At 30.5% G+C, this 19893-nt stretch overlaps 1 protein-coding gene across 3 annotated transcripts in view; it reads right to left on the bottom strand.

Annotated features, from left to right (window-relative positions):
• LOC129910288 (calcium-binding protein E63-1) overlaps positions 1–19893 on the bottom strand; it is a 123177-nt gene that overhangs the window by 79131 nt on the left and 24153 nt on the right. Inside the window, exon 1 of one of the 3 annotated variants that reach the window (XM_055987615.1) lies at positions 16251–16601. The exons of the other annotated variants lie outside the window; for them this stretch is intronic. Within the exon in view, the coding sequence (XP_055843590.1) occupies positions 16251–16404 (154 nt within the window). The 5' untranslated portion in view covers positions 16405–16601. Of the gene's footprint in view, positions 1–16250; positions 16602–19893 lie in introns of those variants that run through there. 3 annotated transcript variants of the gene reach the window in all.

Below are 19893 nucleotides of genomic sequence, written 5' to 3'. Positions count from 1 at the left end.
ATTCGTATATACTTGCCTCATTGATGATGTAAAATGAAATTGCACTTAGAGCAACAATGAAGCATCATTGAACCTTGCAATGGTGCACTTTCTGATTCAATTTGCAATCACAACATTTTCATTTGAAATATCTATTCAATTCTTAGAGTTGCATAGAGATTGCAAGCCAATTGAAATATCAAAAGTCACTAAATGTTTTATAATAAAAAAAGAAAAATAAATGTTAGATTGGAATAAAACACACCCCCTTTTCGATTCAAAGTTCTAAATTAATGAAAATGTATTTGTCACTAATTGAAACTATCGTTTGTCAGAGTTTTACACCCTCTCTTACCCTCAACAAAACATTGTCTAACCCTCAAAACTTTGTTATTTTGTTGTTATCAATTTTGTATGACTTTAACTAATACACGTTGGTGTATGTTGGTGTATTTTTTGAAAAAAAAAAGAAAAGAAAAATGATTACAGTCATTAGTCGAGAGTTTACAAAGCGTAAAATTTTTGTTTGTCATCCCCCCCTTTCATATAAATATTCTAGACTTTCCTGAATCTTTTTTTTGTTTTAAAGCAATAACATTTCTGCCTTAGAGCACTAATTCCCTAGGAGTAGTTAAGTCAAATAAACATTAATTACTTTTTGTCACAATTAATTCTGTGACATCTATGGTGCTTGTTGGCTTTTGCGAGTAGTAACGTTTATGGTGCTTTAACGTTTACACCATCTTTCTATTACTTACATGGAGAAAGAGGAGGAGAGGGCTTAATAATTTACGATCTATTGCCTTGAACCGAATTAGCAGAAAGAGCTTTGAATAGCTGAAATGTGTTGGCAGTGCAGTTATCTATATTATGTGGTTTTGTTTCCATCCTTTCAATCCCGCCACACACTCTGAGCTGTGCAAGCTTTGTGTTTGTCTAGTTATTTTGTATTTTGACTTTATTTACAATGGCACATTTATTAGAGTTAAGTTTAGAAGGTTTGGGGTGCCTATATGATAGGCATTTTAATTTCTTTTGAGATTAACCAAATGTTGATCTCGAACAATTTTGGTGTAGGCAATTTAAATAGGTACTTGTTTAAAATGCAAGGGACCTGTATTTTGGAAGATAAATGGGATTATAGGTTAAGTATTTTTTTAAAAACCAATAGATCTTTATCAAAACAAGGTATTTTAAATTGGTCATGATCGCTGCGATGTTTTAAGTTTAAGGGTGTTTTTTTTTTTTTTGTAGCGTTGAGTTATGTTTGGGAAAGGTTTCGTAACAGCTGAAATAAATTTTGTTTTTCAAACTTGGTGAAAAAGTTTCGTTTCTTATGAGAATTGAGAATATAAAGAGTGTACAAAATTAACTTGAATATAAATTTTAAAGATAAAATGAAATTTAGAATTAGTACAAAAAAAAAACCAAAATGATACTTCAGTGAAAATTGGTAAACAAAATTTTTCATTTATTTATACACGTATTTTTGATGAAAGTGTGCTTTTTTGAGAAACAAGGAAAGTTATTGATAAGTTCGATAAAATCAATGGTATGATAATTGTACCCTTACGAACTTTATCAAAAATGTGTTATTTGCCATGAGCAGTGGCGTACGTTGAGTCGCCGGGGCCCCGGGCCAAGACTAAATCTTAGGGCCCCTTTGATATTTGGGGGCCCCTTAGATATAAAAAAAAGTGCGTATAGGTACGCCATACATTTTTTTGTATGGCTTATTTATTTTTAGGTTTATTTTAATGTTTTAATATGTTTGTAATGCACTTTGCTATACTTACTTGTACTAGGGGCCCCCAAAATTAAATATTTAGGGACCCCTTAAACAAAATTTTTTTAGCTTGGAATTGATAGTTCTTGGGGCCTCTTTTCTGAAGTAATATGTACACATTTGATTTTCTGAAAAATTATTTTTGGGGTCTAAAAATTAAGTGCTCAGAGGCCCCTAAAATATAATATAATTTTTTTGGAGCCAAGAATTAATATTGGTGCCTCTGTTCTGAAGTAATATTCGGAATGCCACCAATAACGTAATGTTTTTATTTTGGGCCCTGATGTATTTATGTTGGGGCCCCAGAATTGGTATTTAATTTTCCATTTGATTGTTTTGAACCCTTGAAGTAATAGCTTTTGAGGATCTCCAAATAATATTTGTCATGCCATCAGAAAATTTGATGAATATTTTTGGGCTCATTAGTAATAGATTTTGGGGCCCAAAAATTAATATTTGATTGCCTCTGAACTAACGGGGTTCCTGAAAAATTATTTTTTGGGACCCTTCATATAATATTTCAGGAGCCCCGAAATCATATTTTTTGGGGCTCTTTTCTTTTCAATTCATTTTTATTTTTCATCAACTTAAAACTATCTTAAAGCTAGACAAAAATTCATAAAAACTAGCCTACTTATCAATTACTTACAACTAACTTACTGGCCCTTTACGGGCACTCTAAGTTATAATTCAATTTTCTTAATAATAATGCCTTTCGGCCTTATAACTATTTTTATACTAATATTTCAATGGTTTTTATTTTTCACCAAGAAATAATTTAAAAAAAAAACTTGGAATCTTATAATTTTTTTTTCTTATTTTAAAAACTTACAAACTAATTAAAACTACTTACAAACTAATTAAAACTACTTAAAAACTAGAACAGCCACAGCAAGCAATTTTTTTTTTTTTTTTTTTTTTTTTTTTTTTTTTTTTTTAGTTTTTTTTGTATTTTTTTGTATTTTTTTGTATTTTTTTTTTTTTTTTTTTTTGTGCCACCCCAACTGTCCCTACTTAAAACTAAACACCTAAAACTATGTAAGCCGACCAAGGCATAAAAACAAAGACCACTTTAACTATTTACACTATTATGAAGCCACCAAAACTGGTTCTCCTGCCTGACCCTATCTCTTCGGTCCCGATCGGACATAGTCCTACTGAACCGAAGACGCCCTTCTCCGCCTAATGCGAGGATGTCCCTGTCATACAGCAGTCGCCTGTCCACGGTTCTTCGCCCGACGTGGTAGATTAGCGGAACTGCCAATCTATCCTGTACAAGCCCCCGACTATCTAAATAGAGGAATGCCTCAGGCGGAATATAGCCGCTTAAACACACACTCTTGAAGTATTCGTCGTTATTGTAGTAAGCCCCAAAAATGTAGCTATTTGAAGAGGCCATCGCTCTTGAAACGTGGCCACGAACAAGCTTCAGCATAAAGTTATCAATTCTATTTATGTTGGCCCTATTGTATAAAACCTCATTGGAATAGTAATGCGTGTAATCAGATTCGGGTGTTCTGTGCAGACCAAGGCAACGTCTAAGAAACTGCCTCTCAAACACCCGAAACTCTTCCATTTGAGATGGAGCAACGTTGAACCACACAGGGCATCCATAGACAATCATCGGCCGGATGAGGGCCATGTAGCAAATCACCTTAACCCTGGTGTCAAGCCGACTGCTATAAAACAGCCGTTTCGTCAGGGCAAAAGCTCCCCTAGCCCTGGCCAGAGCAGCATCCATATGTCTATTGAAATATAGATATTGATCTAGCCAGATGCCAAGGTACTTTACTACACTTTTACTCGGCAGTGGATGTCCGTGTGGTCCAGCGATCGCCAGCTTCCGCCAGTTCCTTCGCGTATCCCCTGAGGCTTTAGCCAAGGGAGTCCTAAATAGAATCGTTTCTGATTTCTGAAAGTTAATTTTCAACTTCCAGTCATCACAATATCGCTGAATTTTGTCAAAGTCACGTTGCAAGAGAATTCTGATGACCTCAACTTTTGGAGCTGTTCTGTACGCAATTAGATCGTCGACATACGCAATTGCCTGAGTTAGACTTCCTATCAGATCGCTGGTGTAAATACTAAAGAGAATCGGTGAGTTCACCGCTCCCTGTTGAAGACCATTTTTAATATTTAAAACTCCAGTAGAAGTTACATTGCCACTTTTGACAACTTTTTTTGGGGCTCCTAAAGTAATATTCAGTAATCCATCAACAAATGTAATTTAATTAAAAATAAATTTTTTTTTAATTTAATTTTTTTTTTGACGCCCTGAAGTAAAGGCTTTTGGAGTCCCTGGCCTGAAGTTGTTTTTTGCTTTTTTGGGGCCCCTAATGTTTTATTTTGTGGTTGCAAAGATTTTTCAAGTAATATTTTTTGGGGACCTAAGATAAAATTATAATATTTTTAAAAAAGCAATTTATTTTTTTGAGGCCCCTGGGGTAACCTTTTTATTAAATCAATATATATTGTGGCTACCAATGCATTATACATTACACTGAATGTCATAATTTGTGTCCCTTGTATCCGAAGTGATTCAAATACATTTTAATTTACTTCGTAACTCAATTTATGCTAACAGTTTCCTTCTCTGCATTATCTCCAGTGGGGGCCTTGAGGTCGTTCGGAGGCCCCGGGGCACCGCCCCGCTTGCCCCAAGGGAGTGTACGCCCCTGGCCATGAGACTAACCTATCATTCTTTTTTTCATGTGAAAGGGTGTTTTTTGTGAAGGTATACAGAAATGGAAGTTTTATTGCTAAAACTAAGCAATATTAATGGTACCCAATTGAAATTCAGTAACCATATTAAATTCGAAATAAAATAATCTGAAGTTTCTATAAGAATGTCAGGGTTAAAAATGTGTGGGTTTTTTTTTTTATTGAAAAATAAATTGATGGGTTACCTTAATGAAATTTGGTAATAATGTTGCATTTGAAATAAGAAGCAAGAATAAATAGACATTATACAATATTGTTATGTAAAAGGGTGTTTTTTCAGAGTAGAGAGTGAATTCTGTAATTAGTTCCAAAAAGCCCTTAAATTTTTCATCGGCACCAAAAACAAAATGAACCTTCGTATGAAATTGTGTTTTTTTTTTGTGTGAAGGAAACATAATAATTAATGCCCAAAATAAGTTAAAAAAATGGTGCCCTATATAAAAATAGTAATGTTGTCCAAGAATCTATGAATGTCATAAAATTATTATGAATAAAAAAGTGCTTTTTGAGGCAAGAGAAATGTAGAGATTTTGGACGAAAATTTTATTCGAAATCAATTTTTTTTTTAGTAGCGACGACGGTTAGTGCGATGGACTATAACGCCAGAGGTCTGGGTTCAATTCCTAGTTTCCACGACTTAAAAAAAAAGAGTGTGTGTACACATGTACACGCGACTGAAGTTATACTTCTCATTCAGTATATGTAAATGAATTTCATTTGATATTTTTAATTTCTATTATTAAATTAATTAATTCACACTTCGTTTTTTACATTTTTATCAAGTGAACAATAAATTAATTCTTTCATCCTCCTTGCGTCCATGTAGTTTTAAATTTATTCTGTGAAATTTACTCATGTTGTGCGGTTCAGAACGTACGGTATATGCTTAACGAAAGTAAATGAATTGCGCATAAAATATGCGATATGGTAATTTTATGAGAATTGTGCGTGCTTCACTAGTAGTAGCAATAGGGAACTTGCAGGGTTGCTACAAAGCTCAAAACTGAGCTGAGCTCAGCTCACAGCTCAGCTCAAATTTTGAGCTAGCTTACTTTTGAGGTATGTACCATAGCTCAGCTCATTTGAGCTGAGCTGTCGGTGAGCTGAGCTGTTGGGTGAGCTAAGGTAAAGTGAGCTGAGCTGAGCTGTGATGGGTGAGAGGATACATTGATTTTTATTTGGAAAGTATAATGAAATATGAAGATATTTTAAACTTTTATAAAACACCATAGCTTAAGATGTTTTGTTCTAGTTATTGATGGAATTATTTTAACACATGGATATTTTTATAAATAAAACAGATAATAGTAAATATATTTCTATTTTTTATCATATAAAAAAATTCCGGTTTTTCGACTTTTTCAAAATTCCGAGAAAATCGCGTTTGAAAGTTGGGGTAAATTTTTTTTTTCGAAAAATCCCCAAATCTTTGAACGCTCTTGGAAGCTAAACCGCTTGAGAGCAATTTTTGGGAGTGATGCCAAATGATAGCTTGTGTCATGGGCCTACGCTTTGCACATTATCAGATTTTTAAAAAATCGCCTTCCATGTTAAACCGCCACATCATGCCTATTTTTTCAGAATCGTGCCTATTTTTTTTTTACTTTTAAGTTTTCCCAGTTTGAGAACGCGTGGACCTACAGGGATGGGAGTTATACCCAAATTTAGGTGAGAGTCCCCGCTACCTTTTGGCATCACAAATTTTTTTTTCATTTTCTTCAAAATTCCGCGATATAGGCGTTGGATGTTGGGGGCGCGAAAAAACTTCAGGGAGCTGAACGCTTTGATCTAGAGACAGGGGAGTGGTGCCATATGAAAGCTTATATATTCTCAGCTACCCGATAGTGGTATAATCCGGTTTTTCGATTTTTTTTCAAAATTCCGAGAAAATCGCGTTTGAAAGTTGGGGTAAAATTTTTTTTCGAAAAATGCCCGAATCTTTGAACGCTTCTGGAAGCCAAACCGCTTGAGAGCAATTTTTGGGAGTGATAGTTGGAAGTTGGGGGCGCTCACTTTCAGCTCAGCTCAAATGAGCTGAGCTATGGTACCTAGCTCAAAAGTGAGAAATTTGAGCTGAGCTGAAATGTGAGCTTTTTGCAATCCTGGCAACTTGCCACATGGAAATTACCACATGCAACTTGCCACATGCAACTTGGCACATACAACTTGCCACATGCAACTTACCACATGCAACTTGCCACATACAACTTGCCACATGTAACTTGCAACGTGTTTTATGTTTGCCGTACTGCGTGTTTTATGTTTGCCGTACTGCGGCGTACTGCATTTTTAAATACTAAAGTACTGCCTACTCTAAAGGTGAAACGACAACCTGCTACCCAGGGTGATCGCGTCATAATCCCTTTGACATTCTTGTCAAAAAGTAAATTTTCATACCCACCCTCCCATAAGAAGTATAACTTCAATAAAAAGGGGGTACCTACTGCCTCTTGCGAGGAATTGACAAAACCTCCAAGAGTATTTCTGTCATAAAAAAGTGCATTTCTATATAGCAGTTTTGCAAAATTTCGTGAGTTTAACATTTTTTTTAGTTTACTCATTTTGCCTGTACTAAATATTGAAGAATTGGAAAAAACCGGAGTATATCGAAAAAAAACTAGTCTATTTTTGATTGATTTCCGTAATCTTGACGGTTTTCGGAGGTTGAATATGCACAAATGTACCTACACCACATCAATGCTGAAAACTAAAGAATTTTTTTTTGTAATTCTAATTTATATGATATACATACAATACAAAATGAAACCCTGAATGAATAAACCTAAAATCTAAATTTGCAACATTAACAAATCCCACAACTTTTTGTAATACTTTTTTTTTTTTGCTTTAAAATTGTACCTTTAACTTAAAAAGAAAATTGCTGATTCAGTTTAAAAATTGTCAACTTAAAGTTTGAAGGTTGAAAACCCAAGAAAAAAAAGAAATAGACATGGATCACAATGTCAACTCTTTATAACCTTGAAGTTTATAAAACTTTTCAGCATTTAAGTAGTAAACATTCCACCATAAAGTCGTGCTTCCACGTCCTTTTAAATCAAAAACTTTTTCTTAACAATTCAAACTTTGAACCAAAAAAAAAAATAACATTGCAATTTTATACCATGCAGAAAACTCAACCAAAAAAAGGTCAAATTAAAGGAAAAAAAATCAAAAAAAAAAAAACAAAAGACAGTTAAGAGTTTCGTGTCTTTGATTGAAGATGAAGAGCTAGTGTTCTTAGTACACTTTTGTATTCGAATTTCCTCCCTTAGTTTTCTTTGATAATATTATTGAGGATTCGAGAGCTGAAGACAATAAAAAAAATACGAATACAATTTTCATCACAATTAACGTGTGACATGTTGTATCATTTTATTTTACATCCTACGTTTGTTTTGTTCTCAAGCTCGCACTCATCTGCTTCTTATTGTTGAAGAGACAAAAGGATACCTATGGTATTTTGTTCAATTTTTCTTTTAAAGGTGCACACGCTATTCGTCCCTTTTTATGTATAGTTGATGCTAACCCCTCCTCATCATCGTGAAATATTGAAATTTTCTTTTGAAGAGTAGATGAGCATCAGAGCAAACTATACAAGACTACCTAACCTATACTTTATTTTGTTGCTACTGAAATATATGGAGGTTTTTTGTCTTTGTTTCGTCCTTGTCACTGTTTTATGCAAATTCTGTGTCTTCGTATAATGTTTTCTCTCCACATAAAGATGCACATCCAATTGTGTTGACAAAATATACGTAGGAGAGGTAGTTTACATCGTTACATGAATCCTTACAACCTTAAACTTAAAAAACACACACACACATAAACTAACACATATGAAATAATGTTTTAATTCTTTAAAATAAAATTTAAACATCAAGCTTTGCTTGTATACGAGTTTACTTCCTACCTCATTTTTGTTTTGGATTAATTTTTGTTTTGTTTGGGTACGAAAAGTCTTAAAAAAGTTCACAAAAAGAACACAACAAATAAAAGACAAGATGATGAGGAAGTTATGTAACTTAATTCTATAGCATTTTTCTGAATAAAAGGATCTAGAGATTGTGGTTCAGTTGATGTATATGTTTTTATGGATTTAGTTATTTTTACTAAGAAAGATATACCTAAGAGGATTTAAGAAAATGAGGTTTGACATTGAAAAAAGTAGATTAAATTGATCGTGCACCTAATTTAAGTTGAATTGGCTCCTTCTTGGAAAGATTTCTTATTGCTTTGTCAAAAAAAAACCTAAGAAAACTGTCAGGATCTTAATTTAACCCCAGGTAAAAATCACAGACACTGTAAGGCAGCTTATTTTATTATGAACAAATCAGTCTCGAAAAATAAGTGTTAAAAGCTGTCTGATGATATTGGTTGGTTTTTATTGTAAAATAGCTCCAATTCAACCCATTGATTGGCTTCCAACACTTAAGTTGTTGCAATTTCATTTAAACTTTTCAGATAGTATAAAGTTTTAATATTCATCTCTAAACATGAATGGCTTACAATTTATGAAAAACATAATTTCTAATAAAGACGAAAATGTAGGTTGAAACTTTCAATTTTATTGTTCTTATTTACGTGGTTTTCTTTAAAATTAAACTAATTTCTCAAGGGTGTTATTAGTTTTTGTGATGACACATAAAGAAGAAGAATGTAAGTATTACCTAAATTACAAAGTCAAATGTCAGATAGTCTAAGAGCTTTGACCAGTGGTACCACTTTACTTCAATTGAATAGATTTACTTCTTTTTTTTTTCAAAAAAAAACTTCCTACTTCACACCATCACGAAAATAACGAAATCTACTTCATTTAAAAATCTCTGTTACAATCTATTCAAATTATCAAAATATAAGCCAATTCTACTTCTTTTCGCAGAAAACCAAATATTTGACTAATAGTACAGGAAAGTTAGTAAAAAACAGGCATTTTGTGGAACGAAATACAGGACGGCTGAATTTTTCAAATCTGAAAGAGGGGTATTAGAAAAGCTTAAGTCCTGGTTTTCGGGACGCTACCCCCCTGGCGAAATCCGCCATTTTGAAAAACGCGAATCGCTCTATATCTCCAAAACTATGCATCCTATAGAAATGGTTGTCAGACCAAAGTTCTTGAAAATTTAATAATCGTTTTCTTTGTAATACATTATTTTTCTCAGCGGGCAATAGTTTTGAGGTTATGTTGTTTTAATTTATTTTTTTCGGTTTTTTTAAGATTATATCATTCTCAGTGTTAGTTACATAGTTTTTTAAAAAGTAAAAGTTATAGACCATCAAATTTCCAATAATTTGGTATATTTTTTAAAGTCATGCGATGTATGAGTCGAAAGTTATTGATCTGAAAACTATAGTCTAAGTACAGGAAAGTTAGTAAAAAAAACAGGCATTTTGTGGAACGAAATATTGGGAGGCTGATTTTTTCAAATCTGAAAGAAGGGTATTAAAAAAGCTTATGTCCTGATTTTCGGGACGCCAACCACCTGGCGAAATCCGCCATTTTGAAAAATGCGAATTGGCGTATATCTACTAAACTATTGTCTTGACCGAATCGGTAACTGAACCAAAGTTGTAGGTAATATAAATATCTTTTCTTGTGCATTCACTGTTTTTCAGCGAGGACAACACTTTTGAGGTTGTTGTTTTATTTTTTATTTTTTTGGTTTTTTAATTTTTCCCAGTCTCTACGATAGAAATATAATTTTTTAGCATCATAAAAGTTGGAAGCTTAACTTAAAACAAATTTTGTGTACCTCAATTTTATAAGTTTTACCATTACATACCTTAATAACTCCTCTCATATCATATTTTTCTTGTTTTTATATTACGTACACGATTAAGCCTTTTTTTCATACCTTATGCAAAAACATATTTTTATATTTTTTTGGAAATATAGAGAGGGATTGCTCTTAAAGTTCCGTATCTTTTGTTTGAAAAGTCATATATGTAATCTTTAAAAGTATACCAAAAATTAATTTAAATTTGATGTTCTACAACTTTAATGATGCAACAAAATTATGTTTCTATCATAGAGACTGAGAAAAATTAAAAATAAAATAACATAACCTCAAAAGTGTTGTCCTCGCTGAAAAACAGTGAATGCACAAGAAAAGATAAATATCTTTTCAATTAAAAAGTTAATAACTTTTTATTATTAAAAAGTTAAAGTGACCTCAACTCCATACGCGTTTCGCCCAGGTATGACAGTGGGCTCATCAGTTAGATGCTGTCATACCCTTACTAAGACGCAAAATTTTGGTCCATGAATACAGACACTTATAAAAATCACAACCTGAATAGACTGTGAATTTTAATATTTTAGGGGAACATGGTTACATTCTTGCACCTAAAAACAATTGCCCGTGGTCAGGCTAATAAGTAAACAAAGTGAAAAAAATAATGAAAATTATTTTTATTTTTAAGCGGAGTGATTGAATATAATTCAATTGTTTTTAGGTGCAAGAATGTAACCATGTTCCCCTAAAATATTAAAATTCACAGTCTATTCAGGTTGTGATTTTTATAAGTGTCTGTATTCATGGACCAAAATTTTGCGTCTTAGTAAGGGTATGACAGCATCTAACTGATGAGCCCACTGTCATACCTGGGCGAAACGCGTATGGAGTTGAGGTCACTTTAACTTTTTAATAATAAAAAGTTATTAACTTTTTAATTGAAAAGATATTTATCTTTTCTTGTGCATTCACTGTTTTTCAGCGAGGACAACACTTTTGAGGTTATGTTATTTTATTTTTAATTTTTCTCAGTCTCTATGATAGAAACATAATTTTGTTGCATCATTAAAGTTGTAGAACATCAAATTTAAATTAATTTTTGGTATACTTTTAAAGATTACATATATGACTTTTCAAACAAAAGATACGGAACTTTAAGAGCAATCCCTCTCTATATTTCCAAAAAAATATAAAAATATGTTTTTGCATAAGGTATGAAAAAAAGGCTTAATCGTGTACGTAATATAAAAACAAGAAAAATATGATATGAGAGGAGTTATTAAGGTATGTAATGGTAAAACTTATAAAATTGAGGTACACAAAATTTGTTTTAAGTTAAGCTTCCAACTTTATGATGCTAAAAAATTATATTTCTATCGTAGAGACTGGGAAAAATTAAAAAACCAAAAAAATAAAAAATAAAACAACAACCTCAAAAGTGTTGTCCTCGCTGAAAAACAGTGAATGCACAAGAAAAGATATTTATATTACCTACAACTTTGGTTCAGTTACCGATTCGGTCAAGACAATAGTTTAGTAGATATACGCCAATTCGCATTTTTCAAAATGGCGGATTTCGCCAGGTGGTTGGCGTCCCGAAAATCAGGACATAAGCTTTTTTAATACCCTTCTTTCAGATTTGAAAAAATCAGCCTCCCAATATTTCGTTCCACAAAATGCCTGTTTTTTTTACTAACTTTCCTGTACTTAGACTATAGTTTTCAGATCAATAACTTTCGACTCATACATCGCATGACTTTAAAAAATATAAAAAATTATTGGAAATTTGATGGTCCATAACTTTTACTTTTTAAAAAACTATGTAACTAACACTGAGAATGATATAATCTTAAAAAAACCGAAAAAAATAAATTAAAACAACATAACCTCAAAACTATTGCCCGCTGAGAAAAATAATGTATTACAAAGAAAAAAATTTTTAAATTTTCAAGAACTTTGGTCTGACAACCATTTCTATAGGATACATAGTTTTGGAGATATAGAGCGATTCGCGTTTTTCAAAATGGCGGATTTCGCCAGGGGGGTAGCGTCCCGAAAACCAGGACTTAAGCTTTTCTAATACCCCTCTTTCAGAATTGAAAAATTCAGCCGTCCTGTATTTCGTTCCACGAAAAAGTCTATCTTTCCTGTACTATAAAACTTGTTATAAAATAATGTATTGAAATATATTTATACCGAAAATATGGAGTTTGAAAGAATTCAAATTTTTGGTTTTAGTTGTTTTTACTAATTAAATTATTTTACTTAAATAAATTTAAGAAAATAATTTTTTTTTAGATGGATTTTTATTAAAAAAAGGATACTTTGAAATCTACTTCGATTTTTCTCAATCTGCTTCCATTTTTTCTTCAAATCTACTTCGACTTTTTTTCTGCAAGTGGTAACGCTGGCTTTGACTTCAATTTTTTTTTAGAGTAAACAAATCAAAATTTAGAAGTTTAAATACTTAAACTGAATGAAAATGAACAACAACAAGTTCAGCAAGTTGTTAGATAAAAAGATTTGTTTGGTTAAGGGTTTTTCGCTGAAAAGCTCTTATCTTTTCTAATAAATTCCTGTTCACTATTGAAATTAAAAGTATATGTACAATTTTGTAAAAGACAAAATTACATAGCTTTTTCGACAACCCGATCGAGAATTTGTTAGTTGAAATTTTGAGAATTAGGCAGGCTTGAGTTTTTGAATAATTACATTTGACGCAATTTTCCCATTTTGGATTTCGCTGTTGAGATCGGAAAAATATTTTGTCGTGGAAGCTGTAATTTACAAAACATGAAAAGTTGAGGGTTTCTATTAACAGGAAAACAGTGAGACATTTTTAAGAGCATACAAATAAAAAGAAACAGAAGGTAACCTGTGACACACTAGAGTTTTTTTTTTTTTGTAAGTTTTAGAATTCAATCTATCAATTACAATACAATTTGTATTGAACAATTCAAAAGGTAATTTTTAATCAAAAAGAGGAGATTCGTCGATAAAGAATGCATGCATTTTTAATAAGACATCTTAGGGTTAAAAAACTAAAAAAATGTCATTTAAATATTCTTCGCTTTAATGTTTTTTTTGGGTATATGCCATTTCACCATTATAAATAGACTTTATTGCGAAGACTACTTTTTTGAAAAATCTTAATTTTTTATATTTTTGTCCTGGCAAATTCGCACCAGTGTGCCGACAGAGGGTTAAACCTGATAGTTCTGATTTTTGGCATAGTTCTTTATAATTATAGCCCCTAAGTTTTTGGACAAAAATGTAGAACGAATCACTTTTAAGGCCCAATATGTGAATAAACACTCTATTTAATTTAAAGTCGCCTTTAAAAAAGGGAAATATTAAAATTTGTATGCGATTTGACAGTTTTCTAATTTTTAATGGAGCCTTTAAATATAATTGAGAATGAATAAATTAGTCCTAAATGCCTAAAAATATCCGAATTGTTTAGTGTTTGATTATTTTAAGTCTAAGGGAATAATTTTTTACAAAATTGTTTTGAACACAAGTTTCCCGGGCAGTAGAGACTTTAGTTTCAAAAGTCAAACCCAATGTTGATCCATACTCAGAAATTGCATTCACTTAGAACTTAGATGAACTTTTTGGTGGGATGTAACTTCAGATAACAATGAAATCGATGCCGTGATGCCAGCAAAATAGTAACCATAGATGGTAAGAGGTATGAAAATTTTTTGAGGCCAGCGTGAAGCTTCCGCGTACAACACTGCTCGCACTTTAATGGCGCTTCTAAGGAACATTTTCTGAAACCGGGTAGTTACCGATTTTTCACCCAGGAAGTTTGAAATAATTTAATAACTTTTTCTTCAAACTCGCTTTATACCCTGACAACTCGTATCCAATTAATATCTGTAGTAATAGTGGGGTAACTAAAGCTCAAAAATTGGCAATATTAGGGAACCCGGCCGAACAGCTTGGATTTTGATAATCTTTTTTTTCAAACGTTGGTAATTAAAAATACTTTAAAGTCTATAGATTAAAAACTGCCGGTGTTGCCGTTTTGATTTTTTAAATTTAATTAAAGATTTTTGTGAACAAAAATTTTTCTTAAATTTCATAAATTTATTGATGCCAAAAGATTGTCTATTAAATTCAAGGAATAAAAATATATATACAATCTTTCATCGGTCAAGCGATAGATGCAATTTTCTTATTAATTTACTTCAAACACAAAAAAAAATATTTGAACACAACGGCAACACCTACAATATTTAAATATACATTTTTAAAAAGCTAGAAGCTTAGTCACATTTGTAAAATTAAAATTAAGTTAATTGAATGAAGGGCTTTTGAAAGAATGGTAAATGAACTCAGATTTTTGAAAACAAAAAATTATTGACAAAATGTCGTTTTTAAAAATTTAATATAAAATGCATTTATTTTCAATTTTTTTTTTCGGCCACATTTATTATGATTTGAAATTATAAAAGGAAATGTCAATATGTATTACGGTTTATGAAAAAATTTAAAAAGTATTTCATTTTCGAAGAATTCTTTTTAAAAAAATTAACTTATTTGTTTTTTAAAGTTCAACATTTAAATATAAAGTTATTTTTTATTTATTCAATACCCCTTACTGTTGAAAGTTAAATAGCAAAAGTTTAAAGTTCTTATTTGTCAAAGTCTTTGAGAAAATCAGTTATTTCAATGCAAAAATTCAGTTTTTATCAAGAAAATCTGATGAAATTGAAGTAATGTTTATATTTATTTTTCTTTTCAAAACTGTAATATAAATTACCTTGTCCTCTTCGGAATTTAACTGTTAATATTTATGGCCAGATTTTTTTTTTTAAATAAATTCATATTTTGCTACGAAAAAGTTTGAAAAAAACCCATTTAAAATTTTTTAATAATGTTTTTTTTTTCAAAATTTTGAGTTGAGGACTATTCTTTCAAAAACATTTGAATAAATTTTATGGATTCAAATTTTACAGATAGAAACAATATTCTGGATTTTAAAAAACGTGTCTGTAAATATTGTAGGTGTTGCCGTTGTGTTTAAAATTTTTTTTTTTGTGTTTGAAGTGAGTTTGAAAAAAAAAATCGTCAAAATCAGAGCTGTTCGGCCGGGTTCCCTAATAATTTGCTTTAGTTACTCTACTAATAATTTATTAATTATTTTAATTATTTCACGCCAGTTTTCACACGTTTTATACCTAAGATATTGTAATGTCAACGGACAAGTCAATGTCTTCTCCAAATTATTATAAATCGGTGATACCAGTATCATTCTTTTCGTTTAATGTCTTCTTATATGATCTATTAATATCATAATCAAATTGTAAAAATAAAACCTTGACAACGAGCCTCAAACCATCAAATTAGTAATTTTAATCTTAGATCAAGATTTGGAAAAAAAAAGGTATTTTTACAATATACCTACTTACTAACAATGACAATGAAACTGATTCCCTTATGATTTCAATTTCAATAAAAAAAAATACTTGAACTCATTGATTTCTTCCAAGATATCTAAACATTTCCTTGATGTGCTATATTTTTATTTAGTTAATTTATGTTTATAAATAGTATTTCTATTATTTTTATCTGATTCTTTTCGATTGTAAACAATATCAGTTATTGTTGTTGTATACTTATTTAATAGTGGTCGATATGATTAGTTTATCTTCTTTTGATACACGAACACATAAGGGAAATGCCATCGTATTTGGAAACGTGCTAAATTCTTAGCAGGTAATTGTATCGAAAGCTCTCAGCTGTTTAATTTAAAAAAACAAAAAAAAATAATTCCAATCAAAGTATTAGTAGATTAACTAATAGACATCACTTATCTTTTGGAGAAATAAGAGTTTGACACCTCATTAAGCTTTTTTAATAAATGTAGGAAAGCTAATCTATTTCGTAAGTTTGAAGAAATTTAAGAAATATTTGGAGAAATAATTAAAGGGTTCATTGATTTTGAAAGGGTTCTAGTCTTTTTATTGCAGAAAGCCTTTTAAATCCTTAATCAAAAATTTTGAAAAAAACAAAACAAAACTTACAAAATTCCTCATCTTCTTTTTTCTCTTCCATTCGAATGGTAGCATTCAGGAAAAGAATTTTATTAATAATGAAGCTCCTGAATAAGCTCCAAAAACTATGTTTTCCAAAACAGTATCCAGTTCTGTTGATGGTATCTCTTTTAACGACTCTCATTCACTTTTTTTTTTTGGAAAATTATTTCTTTTCTTCTTTATTTCAAAACAAAAGTATTAAATCGATTGTTGTTCAATATTAAACAAAAAATAAATACAAAAAACAAACTGATATCAGTATTACGAGAGTAATACGACGACAATCACCGTACCGTACCCGCACTAATAACTTATCTCGCTAAGTATAGATAAAGTACTGTGGTCGGGTACTCGCACAATTCGGTTTTGTTTTCGTTTTTAACAATTATAATTATTTTCGAGCGATGAATTGTTCAGTTTTTTTTTTATTTGTTTTGTAAAAAAAAAAAAAGAAAAATACAAAACAACCAAAGGTATCAGCAGAATTATAACTGTGTATTTGATATCTTTTCACGAGATCCTCGTTATCATTTTATGATGGAAGAAACCAAACCTTCCAAAAACATCATATGGATAATAATGTGGGTACATATGAGTTTCTGTGGATTGGCTTTTTTCATGTATTTTATTTTTTTTGAGTGATTAAAGCTTTCAAGATTGTCGTTGATAAATCTTGATTTTGGAACTTAAAGAGAGAGAGAGGTAATATACCTACCTACTTTGTAGATTTTTCGTAGAATTAATTCATATATTTTTTTTTTTTTTTTAATTTTAAAGCAAATACACGAGGAGTGAAATATAATGAATAATGGATGATACAGATACAACATTTTTGTTGCAAGAGTTATAGGTACCTTGAATGTGATGCAATGTGTATGCAATATATGATAATAATTAGTGTAGGATGGTATTATTCAAGGTAATAATCATTTTTTTTCTTACATTTTTGTTTTTAAGTTTCCGAAATTCATTAAAATGTTTGAAATATATGTCATCAATAAAAGGAAGTAGGTCAGAAGATTTAACCAATTCTTGTTGAAAGAAGTCCAACAAATTGTGGTTGACCGAAAGAACTTTATAGTCAAACGGCAAGAATTCTGAAGTTTTAGCATAGGGTAAAACCATACAATACGCCCCAGTTTACAAAACGCCCCACCAGTCTCGTACGCAAACAGGTGTTTTTAAGCAAACAAAACGAAAACTGTTCAAACTAATTTAAGTTGCTCGTCAATTGTGTTATTGAGTTGTAGTATTCTGTGTACAATGAAAAGAAAAAAACTGCAAAACAAAAATTTGGCACCAAAACATATTGCGGAGAGCGCAGACAAATTTTCGTTTTTTCAGAAAGTATAAAGAACATATCAAATTGGTATATATATTTAGAAAGTTCAAAATATGGGCTTCTTAGTTCTTTTTTGGTAATTCCTTGAAATCAGTTTGGGTTGCTATATTTTTGAATGCGCGTATTGCACTTCGAAATTTACAAAACGCCCCAGTACAGTGAGTATAATACGCCCCAGTAGATTATGAAGTAAAATAGTGATCAATATTTTTTTTTATTTGCTATATGCTTTAGAATTGCATTAAATTACAAAAGGACGACACTGCGGCCATTATGGTCAAAAACGAAAATTATTACAGGACCGTTTAAAAGAAGTTTAGTATCCAGCGCATATCTTGCCATATGGCGTTGAACGAGTTTTTTTTACCATGTATACATACTAGATTGCAACATTTGCGGCCGCAAAGCATCGCAAAATTCTATATTCCAAAATCAAATAATTTATTTTTTCTAATTTAATGCATTTCTACCTACTTTTTCCTTAAGGGCGTTTTGTCACTGGTGTGGGGCGTTTTACCCAGCAAATGAGTTACAAAACGCCCCACTTGAACTTTTTTTAAACGATTTATATAAAATATATGCTGACATATTTTAGTACATATGAATATGCCAAAAGTAAGAAAAAAGACTATACTTTTTATATTTACCAAAAAAACTATTATTTTCCTTTATTTTTTTTGTTTTATTGAAGATTCAAAAAAAGTGGGGCGTATTGTATAGTTTTACCCTAAATAGAAAATTTGAAATCAACATTCATTTCATTCAGTATTTTTAGTTAAATATAATTGATTTTTTGAATTTTCCATCGAAAACATTTGTCCATTAAATTGTCTGTTGATTTTGCATTCATTAAATAAAAAATTGAAAAAGGTTTACCAAATTATCCTTTCTCGTAAATCCTTAAAGTTGTAAAGAAAGATTCTCGTTTCAGCTAAGAGAGAGTCTTTAATTTTCTACGTTCAACATTTTGGTGGTAGGTGAGACCACACACAAAGAAATTGTGCACTAGACCTGCACGAACCAGGTTTGTAAAAAATCATTTTGCATCTGTTTTCCATTACAAATTAAAACAAAAAATATTTGTTGCAACTAAAAAATTTTTGCATTTAAAAAATAAATATTTATTGCAAATAAAAAAATTTTGCATTAAAAAAAATGTAATTGCAACTGAAAAAAAATTGCATTGAAAATAAAATTTTCAATTGCAAATAAAAATATTTTGCATTAAAAAAAAAAAAAAAACAAATTTATTGCAAATACAAAATTTTCTGCATTGAAAAAAAAATTCAATGCAAAATTTGGGCATTAAATATTATTTTAATATTCGTTGAATTTCTTACAATTTTGGCTATTTGATCGCTATTTCAACTAATATTGAACCTACTGTAAGGCCAAATAGTTAAAATTGTAAGAAATTCGACGAATATTGAAAAAAAAATATTGAATGTAGTAGGTACACATTTTGCATTGATTTTTTTGTTTTGAATGCAGAAAGTTTTTTATTTTCAATAACATTTTTTTAATGTTAATTTTTTGAATCTGCATTAAATATTTTTTTATTAATACCTACAAATATTTTTCAGTTGAAATAAATTATTTTTTTTTTAATTCAAATGTTTTTCAGTTGCAATAAATATTTTTTTTTTGCAAATTTTTTTCAAATGCATTGTTTTTCAATTGATATTTTTATAACTCTACTCAGAATTAAAAACTTGATTTAACCAGATGTAATACTCTGATATTCACTTTTAAACTGCTGAAGCAGCTCAGTTTGTCTTTCTGATAGCACAAGACGTTTGTCCTGTTTAATGGACATAACTTGATTAAACTATTAAGACAAATGATCTTGTCAATTTATCTGTTAGGTACTGCTGGCACATTTATTGTACAATGTTTAAAAATAAAATTATTTAAAAGGGATGAGCATTGTTTTAATGGATAGGTGTTTAGAGAAAATATACCCTCATCTATTATTCAAATAATCATCAAAAGAAAAATTTTAGTGAGACCTCTTTTTAGACCATTTTGTTTTTTTATTATAAAATTCATGAAAATATACCATTTCCCCGAATTTCTGTCCTTGATATGTCTAAAACTGTCCATTTCCGGGCTTTAAGTCAATAATTCACAATTTTGAAAGTTCAACATATCAAAAATTCAAACAAATCTGCCTGGAACCTCAAATCCATAAATACTTTCAACCTTCTCCATTTTTTTTTTTTTTACTTTTTTTTTTAGATTTCAAACCTGTTGTTCTCATATTGAATCCTGCAAGTTAAGGTTACTATT

Source organism: Episyrphus balteatus, chromosome 2 (genome assembly GCF_945859705.1).
Source record: "Episyrphus balteatus chromosome 2, idEpiBalt1.1, whole genome shotgun sequence".
Classification (NCBI taxonomy): domain Eukaryota; kingdom Metazoa; phylum Arthropoda; class Insecta; order Diptera; family Syrphidae; genus Episyrphus; species Episyrphus balteatus.
Note: the sequence above shows the minus strand (reverse complement) of the source record. Positions and strands in the feature narration are given on the sequence as shown.